The sequence below is a fragment of the Xenopus tropicalis genome, chromosome 5, assembly GCF_000004195.4.
Source record: "Xenopus tropicalis strain Nigerian chromosome 5, UCB_Xtro_10.0, whole genome shotgun sequence".
NCBI classification, from domain to species: domain Eukaryota; kingdom Metazoa; phylum Chordata; class Amphibia; order Anura; family Pipidae; genus Xenopus; species Xenopus tropicalis.
In genome coordinates, this window is record NC_030681.2 from 77,273,444 (window position 1) to 77,292,505 (window position 19,062).

General features: G+C 36.0%; 1 protein-coding gene across 1 annotated transcript in view; it reads left to right on the forward strand.

Moving 5' to 3' along the window:
• cdk19 (cyclin-dependent kinase 19) overlaps window positions 1-15,604 on the forward strand; it is a 75,596-nt gene extending 59,992 nt beyond the window's left edge. The window contains 5 exon segments of the mRNA NM_001114040.1: window positions 693-765; window positions 1,723-1,820; window positions 2,459-2,537; window positions 7,227-7,469; window positions 14,962-15,604. Of these exon segments, the coding sequence (NP_001107512.1) occupies window positions 693-765; window positions 1,723-1,820; window positions 2,459-2,537; window positions 7,227-7,469; window positions 14,962-15,084 (616 nt within the window). The 3' untranslated portion in view covers window positions 15,085-15,604.
• The last annotated feature ends 3,458 nt before the right edge of the window (window positions 15,605-19,062 follow it).

Consider the following 19,062-nt stretch of genomic DNA (forward strand, 5'->3'; position numbering starts at 1 on the left):
GAGGCAGAGGACTGAAGATCACTTCTGTCACAAATTGTATTTTTTTTTAACCGTTGATATTGAAGATAGTAGGGAGTCAGATAGCAGGCCTGTGTGACATACTTTGGGGACAATTTACCAATGTTCATATTTGGTTCTCTTATTTTATGAATCATATTTTAGTGCTAAAAATTATGTAGGTGTAAAAACTGCAAAAAACACTAATACAAAAGTACACCATCTAAAAGCTGTTAAGGTCACATAGAAGTAAATGAAAGCTGTCCTAGGCAAATTGTAACAATCTTTATTTAATTTGTGGTTTTAGAGGTTTTCATTAATTTTTATTTTCATTTGTAAGCACACAAAAATTCTTACAAAAAGGGGGTTTTCAGGGTTTTTGTATTTATATTCGTTCCACATTTTTGCTTGTTTGTGCTTTTTAAATTTGAATCTTTTAATAAATAAGCTAACATTCGTGTTTTCTTAATTTGTGAATTTTTTTATGGTAGAAAAAGCTAAAAAAATTACACATTTGAATTTTAATAAACCTGCCTCCCCATGTGTGTGGGGGGTGAGGATAACAAGTTGCAACTCAGGAACATGGTTGGAGGGACCAAAAATACTTTTTGTTTGGTGGGATGTTAAATTATGACCCTTTCTAAATATCATAAGCAAAAAATATGCATGACTCAAATAAAATTGATATTTTACAGATACGCAAACAGCAGTCTAATCAAATACATGGAAAAACACAAAGTGAAGCCTGACAGCAAGGTCTTCCTCTTGGTAAGTTCATTTAGTACCATGCTTTTCCTCTGTTCAAAGAAAGAGAAATGGAAATGTGGCCAGACAGTCAGTGTATAGGATAGCAGAAGTCTAAAACTGCTGTTGAGTTAGTAACACTTTCATAGAAAACTCTGTAATATATTATATTAGAATGTTATTCCATTGTCTCTCCACCCATTGTCATCGTCCTGCCCCCTTTGTCTGGATTTTGCCAACAGCTAAGGAGGGGACTCATTGATATGTGTCACTGTATTCTAGTATACAACACTAATACAAATTACAGTATGTGATCCATGATTCAGAAACCCATTATCTAGAAAATTCCAAATTTCTACAAGGCCATCTCCCATAGACTCCATTATAGGTAAATAATTCTCATTTTTAAAAATGCACCCATAGCATGTACCTATATCACTGCTGCAGTTTTGAAATGCTGCCTGGAGCTGTTTGATTCCTTCTCTACATTTGATTTTTGGATATCACTGGTAAATAAACCAAATCATCTTAGTTTTGCATTGTACAAATTACTTTTGTTTTTAACAAAAGTATAGTACATCAAGAATCAGGCTGTCATAATTATATATATAATTATATATACAGCACTGCTGTTTATAACCACTAGTGGTACTGTTATTACACTACAAATGAACCCTGATCTATATATACTGAAGTTTAACAAAATATAAGCACTACTCCATGCATTAGTGGCAGAGACAGACGCAGCTCTATGTACCCTGTTGTAGATTCTTAACTTCTGGGCATCCATGATTTATGTAGGAAAAAAACATTGCAACATGTCCCTGATTGAGTCGTTTAATATTTCAGTTAACCTAATTAAATATTTGACTGTTAAAACTAAATTAAATACATGTACTACAAGGTTCATGGTATATGGTATATGAAAGATATATCTTTTTTCTCATAATTAATGATATTTATATGCTGATTTTTATTCAGCTTCAGAAGCTTCTGACTATGGATCCCACCAAAAGAATCACATCAGACCAGGCATTACAGGATCTCTATTTCCAAGAAGACCCTTTACCCACATCTGAGTATGTATCCATTTTGTTATAACATTTTAATTCTTTAAAAGTTATTTGTAAATGTAATTGCTATTGAAAGCAGCATTTGCTGAACTCCTGGTTATGATTTTTTTGAACCATTATTTAAACAATGTTGCAAGGTCTGTAAATCTGCTGGCTTGTGTTACATTGTTTCAAAAATTAGTCACCAGAGCAGAGAACAGTAAAAGACAGACAAGATAATTAATTAATAGGAAATATTACAAAGAACTTAAAAACCAAATGTGTAATACATGTGTATTGCAAAGTTACCTAGAATTAGGTTTTCTTTTATTAGGCAAGTCTTATTTCTGTTAAAATATTAATTTAATGCCTAGCCAACATTGTGGCTTCATTCAGATCTTAAATACAAAAATGTATGGAGTACTGTATTTATACTAGTTAAAGAAAGTATAGCATTAACCATTGATATAGATTAGTCATATGCTCAGCACATTAAGGCATTCATTTTTTGCTTTTCAAATTGTTTTTTCATTTAGAAGTATACCTTATCAAGGATTCATTTTGGGATTCACTATAATCCCAGGATTTAATATAATGTAAACATTAAACAAAATTATATCCCATACTTGTTGGTGATTTTGTATTTACTGACTGCATTGTACCAGTGTTTTTGCAGGATGCCAGATTCCATATCCAAAACGAGAATTTTTAAATGAAGATGAACCAGAAGAAAAAACCGAGAAGGTATATATTTGTGTACCTGTCTATCTTATTTCTGTTGTCTTATCTCCTATTCTGTAGCTCTTTTTGATCACCTAGAAAGTTAATGGAGTCCAACCAATGGTAGCTGTTAGTGTGGTCCTAGAAAGATACTCCAGTACTTTAGTACTTCACAGTTATCTTATATAATACTTCTTAACATGATTATAAACTTGGAAAACTGTAGCCTACCTGTTTTTGGTGTACTACACACATAGATCTGCTGATCCCCAGGGTAGAGGCAGTTACACATGGGGGCTGCTTTACAAATGCAGGATTCCAAGTTAATTAGCAGTGTTTGCTTTCACTAGCAGAATATTGATTGTTTTCAAGTGGTTCCAAGAATAGCTTACTAATTAACACAGGATGAAGGGAGTATCTGTATATCCTTCCTGTTTGGGCTTTGCAGATATAAACATGTACTTTAAGGGCTCTGGTACACGGGGAGATTAGTCGCCCGCGGCAAAACTCCCTGCTCGCGGGCGACTAATCTCCTCGAGTTGCCTTCCCCCTGCCATCCCACCGGCGAACATGTAAGTCGCCGGCGGGATGGCAGACGCGGCGGGGTGATTTCGGGAAATCGCAGAAAAAGCCTTGCGAGTCTTTTTCGGCGATTTGCGCGAAATCGCGCCGCCGCGTCTGCCATCCCGCCGGCGACTTACATGTTCGCCGGTGGGATGGCAGGGGGAAGGCAACTCGGGGAGATTAGTCGCCCGCGAGCAGGGAGTTTTGCCGCGGGCGACTAATCTCCCCGTGTACCAGAGCCCTAAGTGAATGGATTTCTGTTGGACACATATGATGTGTGACTGACCATGAGGAAAGTGAAGTAATAATCGGTTGGAATTGAAATATCACATGAATAATATCCCTTAAGGGAAGTACACTGTAACTGAGTATATTAATTTTTTTTTTTACTTTAAAGGGGTTATGTAATAAAGGACATTAACTTTGCACAAATGCAGTAACCCATAGCAATGAATTATCAAGAAGCATTAACTGGTCACCTGTTTAAAAGCAAACATCTTATTGGTTGCTGTAGCTTACTGCTCTTGGGCCTTTTATTACATATGGGGGTAAGTACTGTTACTGTCCCCTTATAGGCAGTTACATGAGATTTGCCGTGAGTCAGACAGATTAAGGTATATTCTATACTCAGTATACATGGGCCAGGTGGCTCTAGATCTAGTCTTTCTGGAGTCACTTTGATGAAGTGCATATGCGCTATGTGACTATATGTGAATATTACATCCTTTACAGCCTTTATGAAGACACAAACAGTCATACTAGCCATATATGCAGGAATTACCAGATTGTTGCATGAGTGGAGCCACCTGATATTAGTGAAAAATTACCACATGTAAGTGGTTGAAACACACATCGTAGATACAGCCAGATGACACTATACACATGCAGAATAAGGCCACTTTGACAGGTTAACTTTGGTGCAGTTCATAAGAGGCTGGGGCCAAAAGTTGGAAATTGACTGCTTGATACATAAAAAACCCACTACAGATATGAGACCTGTTATCCAGAATATTTGGGGCCTGGGATTTTCCAGATAAGGGATCTTTCCATAATTTATATTGCCTTACATTAAGTCTTTTAAACATTAAATAACCCCAAAAGGGTTGTTTTGCCTCCAATAAGGACTAATGATTTCTTAGTTGGTATCAAGCATAAAGTACTGTTTTATTATTACAGAAAAAATGGAAATCATTTTTTAAAATTTGAATTATTTCATTCAAATGGACTACTAGAGATGGCCATGCATTAATTCAAGCTTTTTGGACAACAGGGCTCCAGATAATGGATGCCTACCTATATTATCCTGGAGTCTATTAGAGCCTGGTATCCCTTGCAACTGGGAATTAAGCTTATATTATAGCCTGGTGAGTGCTAATGAAGAAAGTCCAGGGAACATTGCATCATACTTACCGTAATTTTCCGTTCCTACTACATATCAGTACATTCCCATTCCTTCTGCAGTGGTTGTCCTTCAGCTAATAGAAAATGCAGAGAGGGGATGGGGTGGCTTTTAAAGCTTTACAGAGGGTCCTTTTGATGGTACGTGGAGGTGGGGATATCCCGGTGAGTACTTATATGGAGTATGTACAGGAAAGGGAAATCACAGTAAATATGATACAATTGACTCTTTTTGGCACCATTGCTAATTATATTGTTTAAACATGTTTTTTTTTAATTTTATTGTTTAAACATGATATTTTTTAAATTTTATTTGCATTGGTAGTATGATGTCCCTTCAAGATCTGGTCTGCTAGGCCTCGAGGTGGCCATACACTGTCAGATTTTAGCTGCCGATTTGGGCAGGGTTGATTTTCTGTTGGATCGGGGACTGTATCGGCTCATTGATGTGGTCCCTGATGTAATGGTGCCTATGCCCTATCCCCTAGGGCCAAATGATCAAATTAGCCCGATATTGCCCACCTTTAGGTGGGCATAGTGGGAGAAGATCTGCTCGCTTGGTGACCTTGCCAAACGACCAAATCCTTTAATGGCCACCTTTAGAATGTGTGGTCTTTTTCACTGGCCTGTAAAGGAAATGTGCCTTTATCATTTTATTATGGTGACACTAAGATAAGGTTGTTAGTCGTTCTTATTTAAATGAATACAATTTTTATAGGACTGCACATCCTACTTCCTACAGTAGTTCATAGTAAATGAATGTATTTCTTTCATTTGATAATTAACAAATCTTCTTTAACTTGGTTGGTTTTCTGAGGCTATCTTTCATAAATATTATAAACATAGCACACAGGGACTGTGAATGAGGAATCCAGATCTGATAGGTTTGCATTTTCTATGCTGTGCTGTATAAATATTTTAGAGCGAAGACAGTCCTGCTTACTCAGCAGAAAAGGGTTTTCAAGTCCATTTATATTTCTTCAATGTGAAAGCAGCAACATAATCATCTGATGATGAATAAAGGTCATTTTTAATAGCATTATTCTCTTGAAGGTTAGTCTGGGATTACATATTTTTCCTGCTATCACGATCCAGTAAATCCTTAGATTTACTAATGCATTTATTGTTTCCTTTTCCTGATTGTTGACATGGAGATAAAATTACAAGCCATGATTCTAATGATCTGGAATGCTTGGCTCCTGATGTTTTCCAGAGTTCCTTTCATAATTTGGGTCTCTGTACATTGTCTGCTAAAAAATGATTTAAACATTAAAATCCAATAGGATTGTTTTGTCTCTAATAAGGATTCATTAAATCTTATTTTGGATCAAGTGCAAGGTACTGTTTTATTATTACAGAGAAAAAGGAAATCAGTTTCAAATATTTGAACTGCTTGATTAAAATTGAGTCTATGGGAAATAGACCATAATTCTGAGCTTTCTGGACAACGGGTTTCTGGATAACAGATCCCGCACCTGTATTAGTATTAGATGAATCACAGGGGCACAGGTGTGTGAGACATTGAAGAAGGCCTGCCTGTTTTCTATTAATTTTGCCACTTTCCATCCAAATACTAACCTCAGTTTTCAAACAAATGAATGGCGGAGTTAAAAGACAATGCTGAGTTTTGTATTTATTTTGGTGGATTTCATCATTCATAAAGGGCAGATTCTCGAACAAAATGCAGACAGAGAATCTGCCCCTACATTGTTAAAATCTTATTGATGTACCTGCACCCAGAGCCATTTTGTTGGGCCGGGTGCAGGCAAATCCAGCACTTTCACGCCGAAATGCCTGCCCCTGGGTTTATTTTACTAGTGCATGCACAGAACCAGTTTGTGTTCCTCCTGCATGTCTAATTCTATTCTACATGAGCAGCATTCTGGCAGTGGTGCAAGTAAAGTTCCTATATTTATAGGAATGGAGAAAGACCATTAATATAAGAGGACAAAAGGTCAACAAAAATATATCTTTGTGGCTATTCCTGCTTTCATATACATCAATACTTACCTGTCAATAAATAGCTGAAACAGGACAATGCTTCTACTACAGAAATGCAAAAGCAGTGTTCTGCAGTATGAATGTTCTAGGTCTATATATTCAATTACTGGAAGGAAATCAATTTGCACCACACTGCATTCTGAATCCTATTGACCTTAGAAGAGAAGTAATGATTTTGTGGGGGAGATTGAAGGTTTGCTTGTGTGTGCCTCTGGTGAAGATTTAACTCTTTAACTGCCCAGCAAAGTTACTTAAAATTTGCCTGTATACCAAATAGAAAACATTTAACAGTGTGGTACATAACCCTTTCTCTGAAAGTACACAAGGTACTCTGCCTCTAGCATCAAAATCAGCCCCAGTGATATATCATTTTGGGTAAAAAAAATAAATCACCACATCCCTCAAAGTATATAAATATGGTCCAGATTCAGTTCAGTGAGAAAGAATTATCTTATGGTTTATCAAGTGAAAACACATGGACGAGATGCAATTTGAGGAGAAAAAACTTTTCTCCTAATTCAGTTCCATTTTTTTCTCATAGACTTCAATAGAGTTTTCACTTGATAAACAGATACTTTTTTCTGAACTTAATTGCATCTCAAATCTCGTTCCTGAGTTTTCATGTGATAAATCTTTTTCTCACTGAACTGAATCTGACCCTATATCTTTGAACTGGTCAGGGAAAAAAGTTCTGTCTTTGTCCTTTACTATTATTTATGCAAATCTAATCTTAATATTTTCCATGATTAGAATCAGCAGACACAGAATCAGCACCAGCAACAAACGGCAACTCAGCAGCAGACTACAGTTCAGCAGCAGCAGGTGCAGCAACAAAACAGCAGCCAGACAAATGGTACAGGGGGAACAGCTGGAGCAGCACTCCAGCACAGTCAAGACTCCAGTCTTAACCAGGGACCTCAGAATAAGAAGCCACGCATGGGGCCTTCAGCCAATAACTCCGGTGGACCCTCCCTGATGCCTTCAGATTATCAGGTGCAGAAGTGTTCTGTTTTATTGTAATCAATAGGGGCAAATATTGCTGCTGGGTGGAGGGAATACAGTTTTCAGTGTATGTGAATATGGATGTGGATATGGAACACTGCATAATAAAAAATTGTCTATGAAGATTTTCATTCATCCAGGTCATGGTATATCTAGTATAAATAAATTTGAAGCAACTGGACTTATTTAGTAATCATTGAAGACGTTTCACTACTCATCCGAGCAGCTTCTTCAGTTCAACTGACTGGTATGGGAAGTCCTCAGCATATATACTCTTCCACTAATCCAATCACAATGGCACTTTGTAACTCTTCAGAAAGGTGACATCTGAAACTCACAGAGGTGTGGACTCAGTGGACAACAACATCAAGTTCACAAGGGAGGATGTCCATGAGAACAAACTTGCTTTTTTGGACTGTTTGATATCCATTCAAGAGGGGGGTATCTTGAAAACAGAAGTATACAGGAAACCCACTCACACGGATCAATATCTGTTGTTCGATTCCCACCATCCGCTGGAACACAAACTGGGTGTCATTAGAACTCTACACCACAGGGCGGAAAGTGTAACAACTGATACAGAGTCCAAGGACAAGGAATGTAAACATCTCAGAGGAGCACTGAAAGCTTGTGGCTACCCAGACTGGGTCTTTGTCAAAACAAGAGCAACTAAGCCCAACAGGAACACCAAAAGGAATAACCGTCCTGAGGCAGAGAGAAGGCGCAATATAGTCATCCCATATGTAGCAGGAGTGTCGGAGAAACTCAGGAGAATTTTCAACAAACACCACATCCCTGTGTTTTTCAAACCTAGCAACACACTGAGACAAAAACTTGTATACCCAAAGGATCCAACACCAAAGGAAAAACAAAGCAATGTTGTATACGCAGTCCAGTGTAGCGAGGAGTGCACAGACCTTTACATTGGTGAGACAAAGCAACTGCTCTCTAAGCGAAAGGCTCAGCATAGGAGGGCGAACACTACAGGCCAGGACTCTGCTGTCTTTCTACACCTAAAAGACAAGGGACACTCCTTTGAAAATAGCAATGTCCAAATTTTGGACAAAGAAGACCGCTGGTTTGAAAGAGGTGTAAAAGAGGCCATTCATGTCAAAGTGGAGAAACCATCCCTTAACAGAGGCGGGGGACTTCGACACCATCTGTCTGCTACATACAATGCTGATCTAACATCTGTACCCCGGCAGTTTCAGAACTCTTCACACATCCATTCATGCAACTCTAACAAGTAACACCTGTTTGAAGAGTTGCATGATACTTTGGTAATCCTTTCAAAGTAACTCCACAGCATTCACACCTCTGTGAGTTTCAGATGTCACCTTTCTGAAGAGTTACAAAGTGCCATTGTGATTGGATTAGTGGAAGAGTATATATGCTGAGGACTTCCCATACCAGTCAGTTGAACTGAAGAAGCTGCTCGGATGAGTAGTGAAACGTCTTCAATGATTACTAAACAAGTCCAGTTGCTTCAAATTTATTTATACTAGATATAATAAAAAATTATACACCACTTTTACAAAAAACCAGGAGCCAGATTCAGTTTACTTAAAAAAAAGTGTTTAATCACCTGAAACCGTTTGGATGAGATTCAATTTGAGAAGAAAAAACTTTTCTCATAAATCAGTTCCAGTTTTTAATCCATAGACTTCAAGTGAGTTTTCACATGATAAAACGTAACATGTTTTTATGAATTGAATTACATCTCAAAATGAATCTTGTCCATGAGTTTTCACGTGAAAAACCTTTTGATCACTAAATTGAATTTTGGCCCATTGTAGGCTATCTAGCTGGCATCTATTCTTGTATCCCCTGCCTGTAAAACATATAGATAATAGCAAGTTAGCTCACTCAGATGCATAGATATGGGTATGGAATAAAGCGTTATACTTTGCAGACCTAGTGCTATACATACATAGTCATACTAGCACTAATTGATCTCTATATATATTACTACTGTATTTTTAGTAGCTATAGGAAGTATTATGGTATAGTCATTTTTATATTTTAACATGCTTTCATGTGCTAGTGTGCTTTGAATTGCATTAACTGGAGACTATCTAGAATACTGGCTTAGAGACTATACCCTGTGCTCATTATTTCCCTGTTAATTATGCCACAAATATACTTGTCATAGAGAGCAGTTATACACATAAGTACATTTTATTCTAAATAAATAACATAGGAGATGTTTTAAATTGTAACTAGGCCATTAGTTAAAGTTAAAGGCTACTCAAGCACAATTAAGGCTTGTTTGCGTTCTTGTGTAATAGTTGAATATTGAATTGGTAGAAGTTAAAATGTAATTTTTAAGGCCCCTTTATCTTATTTTATAATGGCATGTTCTGTGGTTGCAACAGTAATTTCAGGCATTTCAACTCCAGTGACCTGTTCCACAATGCTGTTTTGTTTAACTTCCATGATCAATAGCCAAGAGCAGTTGATAGCCTCAGTTTCCTGGTGGAATAGTTGGGAGGAAGAGGGACGCCTACATGGTAGTAAGCTCTTTTGGGTAGAGCTATCTTTACCTGTATCAGTTATTGGTTTTTGTAGTTTTGTAATCTTGTATGTTCAGTGATACACCCATTTATTGTACCATGCTCTGGAATATGTTGCCACTTTATAATACTTAGCAATAATAACAATGCCAACTCTTTCACACCTCTTATAAATACAGTTCTGCAGAATGCAGACAATGCTGTTTTACATAAGATTAGCTCAGGTCTCTGTGCGGCAGCTTAAGCAGTTTCAAAATTGGCATATATTGGCCCAAAAGAAAATTTCATTCTATACCTGGGAACTTCGATAATGGATTTCATACCTGTACTTCTAAAAATCAGTAAAACATGACATACTGTGAACCACTGACAGCATAGCACATCCCAAAATATGAAGCCTACTGGCTTAAGGTTAGTATAGGTTTATAGCCATTGACTTAAAAAGGAAATAATCAGAAACATGTATTACCTATTGAAAGATTAGTCAATGTGAAATATGTTATCGATAATACTGTTTTTGTCAATTCCAAAGGGAAACTATTATCACAGTGGTTGGTCTCTCATTCTGTAACAAATGCATTTAAAAAAAAAACAAAAAAAAAACAAAAAAAAAACTCCTGAGAAGAATTACTATAAAGGGTATAGGGTATTTTACCACTGTTGGTTGAAGGAGACGTTTATCTTATATGGCAGGAATAGTCCTAGTTCAGGTGGGAGATTCATCCTTTCTAGGTAATATTAAACCTGTCAGCAAGTTCACCTGAATGAAAAATAGCTGCATATGAAACATAATCAGGTTTCCTTAAATAGAAGAGTAAGGCTTCCATGATAAGTATTGAATGGCAATTAGAGTAGTATATACTGTAGCAAGTTCACTCACCATTTATTAATTAACCAGTTCCACCAGAATATTGTTAAAAATATGGTATTAATATATGTATTTCTTTTGTTTGTAGTGGAACAACACAAAAAATGTTTTAAATCTTTTCACACATAAATCCTAAAACCTGTCACCCTAAGAAATAATTACAAATTGTTTTCTATTGTGTTTGTAAAGCAAAATAAACTTCAATTACATTTTATAAATTATTTTAAACTTATATCCTTTAGCACTGGAATTCACAATTGCAGAAAACAGGCAGGCTCCATTTTGTGGACACTGTTATTAAGGCAAGCTGTGTATCCTGCTAAAATCTTGTTTCTGTGCCAGTATGGGGGGACCTGATGCCCATGTCCATGCACTGGTTACACAATTAGATGGTAAGGAGGGAGGGGGAATGTGAGGGGTGCAGCAACATCTAAGACGTTCTGAATTGAAAGTGAAAGTAACTCTGCCCCACCTCTATGCCTAAGGCATAGAGGTGGGGCAGGTAATATATGATTGACAGCTGGGACTTTTAAATGCGTATATAATGAGTATACATGTGTTAATAAAAAAATTACTTTGGGTTACAGGTCCGCTTTAAAAGATGTGACAAATATTTTAATTTAAAGCATGCAATTTTTCCTTTCACTTGTAAGTAAACTCAATTGTGGTGAGTGTCAGATTACTGCAATATAACACATTCCTTTAGTTTGAATTGTTTGTGTGCATCACACAGAACATGGCGGAACAAAAAGCAGAAAAGTGAGAGAGGTGAGAAAATGGTAAAAAAGCAGTCACAAGGCTGCAAGGCTGTCTCCACAGACCTTAATGTTCCTGTGTCCACTTTACACAAAGTTTACAAAAAAAAAAAAACATTAAAGGCCTATGGCACTGTAGTCATTCATAACATGGACACATGAGAAAATTTGATCAAAGATTGCAGAGGAGTTGGTGGTGAAAGAATCCTGTTCAACTGCCAGATAAAATCAGGTTGACCTTTAGAAACTAGTGGGTGTATTTATTAACATTGTAGACAAACATTACCAATTATGTTGCCATAGCAACCAATCATCAATTAGATTTTAATAGTCACCTACTAGTTAGAAAATAAAAACAAATATCTGATTGGTTGCAATGGGCAATATCACCGGGGTTTCAACGGGAAAATAGATAGACTGCGCACAATAAAAAATGTTTGTAATATAGTTAGTTAGGCAAAAATGTAATCTATAAAGGCTGGAGTGAGCAGAAGTCTAACATAATAGCCAGAACTCTACTTCCTCTCTAACCTCTCAGTTAGTCAGTGACTTTAGGGAGGTGGCACATGGGACATAACTGTAGTTAGTTCAGGTCAGATTCAAATGCATACTAACAGGTATGTCCCATGTGCCCCCCCCCCAAGTCACTGATTGGTTACTGACTGCTAACAGCTGTAAAGGAGGAAGTAATGTTATGACCATTATGTTAGACATCTGCTCACTCCAGCCTTTATAGATTACATTTTTGACTAACTAACTATATTGAAAACATTTTTTATTTTGCGCAGTCTATCTATTTTACCCAGTTTCATTTTTTACACTGAACTGTTCCTTTAATACCTAAAGACCACTGAATAGTATTAACTGCTGGCAGTAACATTCTGTAACCTATCTCAACCTTTCTGTTTCATTCCCTTACTTCTTCTTTTTACTGCTGATTGCTGCTATTTATTATTTCATTATTTTCTATTATTTTAGAGAATAAGCTTTTCTTTAAATAAAATCAGTATTTGACTTCAAAATACCAGTTACAAAAAAAATGCAAATTGGTAGCTCTGAATTGGCATATTTTGTGACAACAATAACATTTTTACTGTTTATATTGTGGTACCTGTGTGTAGGATATAAAAGACCAATTGTATGTTTGCTTGCCTCTGATTTATCACTTACGCCTGGATTTATAATGCTTTGAGACTAGTTTACTGTACTTGCCAATAAGCACGACCCTAAAGGTCAGTGAAAGGGTAAGACCAATGATATAGATGTAATTATTCTTTGGGATTGAAGGACATAAACAAAATATCCCAATCTTACTGAACTGAAATTACTTACTGACTGAATCAATGAACAGCCCCACAGGGATTGTGATGCTAGCAGCCTAATATACATACCGATGGAAACTACAAGCTTATATCAAGGAGGCTGCAAGCTAATTTAGATATCTCTCTCTCTATATATACAGTATATATATATATTTATATACTGTATATTGTGGTCATTCACTGAAATGGCAGAAGTGACCATACCTTTTTTTCATAGGAAGAGGCCGCAATAATCAGTGTAGTATTAAGCAGGTCTGCGCCTGTATTTTATTCATGGCAGGGCTTTTCACTAATAGGGAATTTTTTTTTCCACAGTTCTCTCAGCTGCACTGCACCTTATTTTTTCTACTTCATAGAAAGAGAGATATTTTCCAGCCCCGCCTCTTTGTCATAGGTGATGGATGAATTCCAACACCTGTACTGGTTTTCCAGTCTGAATGAACGCACATGTGACGTGAATCCACATTTATGGGCTTATTTATCAGTTTTTGAGGTTGTGAATTTGAGAGATTTTTTTTAGTTTGATTAAACTTGTATTTTAAAAAAAAGTGAATGCTTGCTCGTTTATTAATATGGAAAACTCAAATACGTAGGATTATCTAGTTTACAAACTTGAAAAACTCAAATTGAACATATGGCTTGACTTTGCCTAGGACAACTCCCATTGACTTCTACATGAAATGCCAGGTTTTTAGCTGCCAAATTTTTACATTTGAGTTTTCAGGGTTTTTTTGCACTTATATAACTAACATTCGATCTTTTGAACCATAACTCAAATTTTACCACATAAAAAACTTGAATTGTAAAAAATAATAATATTCTCCACATTTGCTGTATCTCAAAAAGCATTGTGGAAGAGACATGCTTTCCCTCTGGTGTTCTGTTCTGTGCCACAGTATATATATATATATATATATATATATATATTTTTCCCCTGATAGAGTATTTATATATATATATATATATATATATATATATATATATATATATATATATATATATATATATATTTATATATATATATATATATTTATATATATATATATATATATATATATATATATATATAAATAAAAGAGAAACCGAAGGTGCACTCCCTACAAACAATCAACTGCCCCAGGTGCTGGCCAAAAATTATGTAATAGAAGATTGGACCGATCGAATGAACGCTCGGAGCATTCGTGGATAAGTAAATGTGCCCCTTAGTGTTCAAAACGTTGGATCAATAAAGATTTTTTTGTTCTGTTTTAAGTCCCTGTGTGTGCGGCATTCTGTTCTTCTGTTATATAAATATATATATATATATATAAATCTGTTTTTTGAAGCTTTCAAGAGCATGGGCATATTGCTTATATAAGTGTAATTTACTAGCAGTATTTTGAATAAAAGCAATATAACAATTAGAACAATGTAAGACTTCCATGGCTCATGGAGCTGAGAGCTTACATTTAACAGCCAGTGGCAGAATATATCAAGCAGCACTAAGGCAAAATATTATTAAATAATCCTTATATTTATAAGATTATTTTACACTTATTTGTGCCTCCTTCCCTTCAGTATATACACATTTGAAAAAATAAATCCACAGTCACATTATAGCACTCCTACAGCTCTGTTGTGCTTTGTGCTTAAGAAACAACTAAACTGGAATGCTTTATATTTGTAAATGTAAGCTACCATCCTGTACTAAACAATCAAACCTTGATTTGGTTCAGTGCTATTTCCTATACATCAATTCCAGGCCAATAGGTAAGAGTGCCCAAGGCAAGCCCCCTGCCATCATCCTTCACAGCAACCCCCCCCCCCCCACATTCTTGCAAATGTCCTGGTGCCTCACTGCACTATTTTACAGGGCTGGAGTTACTGAAGACAGAAGAGGTATGTGCCTAGGGCCCTACCACACCCCAACCGGTGTGCCCTAGGCACTTGGCTCTTCTGCCTACCCCTAGTTCCAGCCCCGAAAACAATTTTGCTATAAATATAAAACTACATATTGTATAATATATTCATTTTTTTTCCATTCAGCACTCCTCTTCGCGTCTGGGTTACCAAAGCAATGTTCAGGGATCTTCTCAGCCCCAGAATGCCATGGGCTACTCTACAACATCTCAGCAGAGCTCGCAGTACCACCAGTCCCACAGATACTAGAATGAAAACCAACAAAAAGGAAACCAAGTACATCAGAGGCTCCAGCTAGTTGGTGAAAAGAAAAACCATCCATTTGGGTCTGTGTTCCCAGTGTATAGCCATCCACAAATGTTTGGTGAGACTCCACCTTGGCTGACCTTCGCTGAAGCCTGAGTTACTTCTTACAGTCAAAATAAGTCAGAATATGTGATTGAAAGCCAGCACTTACCTGTTTTCATTTTTTTTTTTTTAGTGATTTTATTTGTGCAACTTTTTCTGGCAGTAATAATGACGTTATTTATCTTGATAAGGCTGCTCAGTGTGCTCACATTGTAGAAAAAAAGAAATATCTGGAAGATTTCTAATTCTGTATAGTTTTTTATTCTGAAAAACAAGACAAGAAGACATAAATGCACCTTTTTAAGCACTGCGTTCTGTTCACAGAGCATTGCAGTTTTGCAAACAGATGTCAAGAACAGGAAACTTTACTGTTCCAAATTTCCTATCCTTCTTTTTTTTTTAACAGGATTCTAAAAAAAAATAAAAATTGGAAAAAAAGTTTGCGCCTGCACCAGAGACACTAATATAAATGCAGGACTTAACTCAGGAGTGGTTGAAGTAGATAAAATTATAGTTGTGTTCTTGTATAACTCACCAGTAACCCATTTATACAACACAGTTAAGTGTACAATAATGGTGTCCTTTGGAGCTGATGAAACCCATCAATAAAAGCTGCATCACTCATGGTGTAATAGGAATCAGCCACTGCCTGGTTTGCAGTATACTGCTTAATTGTGTAAAAGAACAAACCAAAACATCTTAGCAATATTTTTATGCACCTCATGATTTCTGTTATGGTATTTGTAAAGAATATATACTGAAGAATGATTACAGTAGAAGATGGCAATTTTAAAAAAAAATGTAGGATGTTACAGTCAGACTTGAACCAGAGAAAGCTGCACCACAGCAATTCTTCTTGTTTAGGTCCAATTCTGTCCTGCTTTCCCCCAAATATTCAAAAGTGCTTAACTGCAGACAGCCAACAGAGCATGGTTAGTGGGCATTAGAGAATGCTAAAAAAACAAAAAAAACAGAATGTTAAAAATTAGGTGTATATTAAGATTAAAGATATACAGGTATCAGACCCCTTATCCGGAAAACCATTATCCAAAAAAGGTCCGAATTATGGAAAGGCCCTCTCCAATAGACTCCATTTCAATCAAAAAAATTCAAATTTTTAAAAATGATTTCCATTTTCTCTGTAATAATAAAACAGTACCTTGTACTTAATCCAAACTAAGACATAATTAATCCTTATAGGAGGCAAAACAATCCTATTGGGTTTAATTACTATTCAAATATTTTTTTTTTAGTAAACTTAAGGAAGGAGACCTAAACTACGGAAAGATCCCTTATCCGGAAAACCCCAGATCCCGAGCATTCTGGATAATGGGTCCCATACCTGTATATAGATTTCCTATTGTTAAAATTTGCCCTTTTATATAAAAGGATCTTGGGTGCATATTTATCTAAGGTTGAAGTTGGCGCTGCAGCAGGTGGGCTCATCTCTCTGTTAACTTGTATTGGATTTTTAGGGGCATATTTATCAAAGGGTTACAATAGGGATATAACCATTACTTGTTTATCATTAATAAGTATAGTGGTAGACAGAATTGCACCCATTAAAATGCTATCCATAAAGTGCTTGCATCTATTGAACTCTGTTATAGGAGTGTGCCCTGGGAACATACCATTGCACCTGCCATTGTGCAGCAAGCAGTGAGTTCTTGCACAAAAGGATCTATGCACTTAAAACCTTGAGGTGGTAAGTACAAGTCTCCCTTTGTCTAGTGCACATATTGGCACTTGTTATACCCCTGTACAGCAAGCCCAAGCTAAATGGTCAAGCTGAAACATTTGTACCAGTTTGTATTCTGAAATTGTGCAATAGAATTGTGCGTTATAGGTAAAAAGCATGGAATTGGAAAAATATTTTTTGCACATTGGAGTCACATAGTATGGCCTATTCCCCAATATGTAATCAAAGACACAAAGTTTGCCCAGGAGCAGTAACCCACAGCGACCAATATGATTTTTACTTTTGAACAGGTGGTCTGGAAATGCAACCTGCAGCTTGGTTGCTATAGGTGATAAAAAGTGTAGCAAACTTTGCACCTCTCATATTACATAACCCCCATTATTTATTTAGTAGTCCTGTCCATTAACACAAAGCTTTTTGTGATTTGTCAATCAATGATCTCAAAGGAACAATAACAGGTGAGTCAAGTATAAAGAGTTTAGACTGATCTTTAATATAGCCTGTGTGAATGCTCCCCCAAAAATCAATCATTTGGTCAATCATTGTTCAGAGAGTTTGTGCTAGTCTCCGGGAGAGGTTGTTTGGTTAGTTACAGAATCAGCAGTTCTACTGTGACAGTAAAGCTGAGCATATGCTGCAGTTTAAACCTGTAAACTTTCTATAGTATTTACAAAATTCTTTTGTGACTGCACAGAGCAAACACTTTTAAGAACCTGCTGTATGTGTACATGCGTTATGAGGTAATAATTAGTTGCCCATCAAACACGGAGATGTGCTAATATTTGAATATTTTAGTGTTTCGTATCTTTAATTGATTTAATTTAATTGAGTTGTTTGAACAGATGTGAACTAAACACAGTTGCAAATCACCTTGCCTTAGATTTAGGAAGGAGTGTAACAAAACAGAATGAAAGCTCTGTTTATCAGAATGTATACCACTTCTTTGAGTGGCCAAATGCCATTCTCTGCTATGGGGTCTTAGAGCACCCCATGGAACCAGCATTGCATTAACATCAATGCAGCAAGTTAATGGGGGCTTAATAATTCATTATAGAGTGGGAAAGTGCTTGTGAAAATCTGCAATACTGGTAGGAATAATTGTTCATAAATCTGCTTTTAAATATAATAGTAATATTTAGGGACAACTAAAGCAAATATAGGAAGCACTGCAATAAAATACTGACTTAAGCCAATATAAATGACTGTCCATATGAAATAGTCACATAAACAGTAACTGTTTTTTCTTTAACACTTTTGAAAAAGACAGATAAGGTACCACCATAACCCAATGCATTTATCTTACATCCTGTATCACCATATGCCAATGCATTACCTTTGCATTCTGTATAGAAATTAGAAACCTTAATATACAGGATTTGTGACATGTTACAAGTAGTATTTTTATTTGCAAGAGTTTGTTTAGTCTTCCATGACTTCCTTAAGCACGTAAGACATAATTTTCTGGAAAGTGCATACATTTTAGGAATCAAATCAAGGATCAATAAGGCATCCAAACCATGTTTTCTTTTGCATGAAGACAGTAAGACAGCAGGCAAGAACACATAGAAGAAAAATATCTGCATACAGCATATACATTTTGGTCCATCCCAATGAAACATAGATTTACTTCATTTTTCGAGTGTCTTAATTCCAGGGTTATTTGTGTCTGCAATTATTTATTTTGGGATAACAGTTTTTTCAAAGTGGGATAATTGTCTCTTTGATTAATAATTTTTGGCTAAATGCCCTCAATTACCTACAAGGGATTTATGTCTTGTTTAGATTTCAGTGGATATACAGTTGTACAGCGAAAATTCATATCTGTAAATATGTGAAGAAGCTTTAAAAATAATTTAAAAAACAGTGTCAGTCAACACACATTAGTTTGCACTTATTTGGCACTCATTTCTTTTTGTCTTGTGCAGGTTGAGGCAAGTAATTGTGATAGAGAAAGACAGACAGACAAACTTAACTAGCACTCTCTGTTTATTGCTTGCATGAAGGAGAATCAAGTATGTAGTAGCTCTTCTTAAACTGCCATAATATTAAAATAAATTAAACTCTTTCTAAAATTAAATTATTAAATGTAATACTGATGTGTAAAATGTATGTCTTGCTCTAGATTTTGTAATATTGTACTAAAGGTAGAATTGAAATGGGCATTTATAAATTGTATGTTA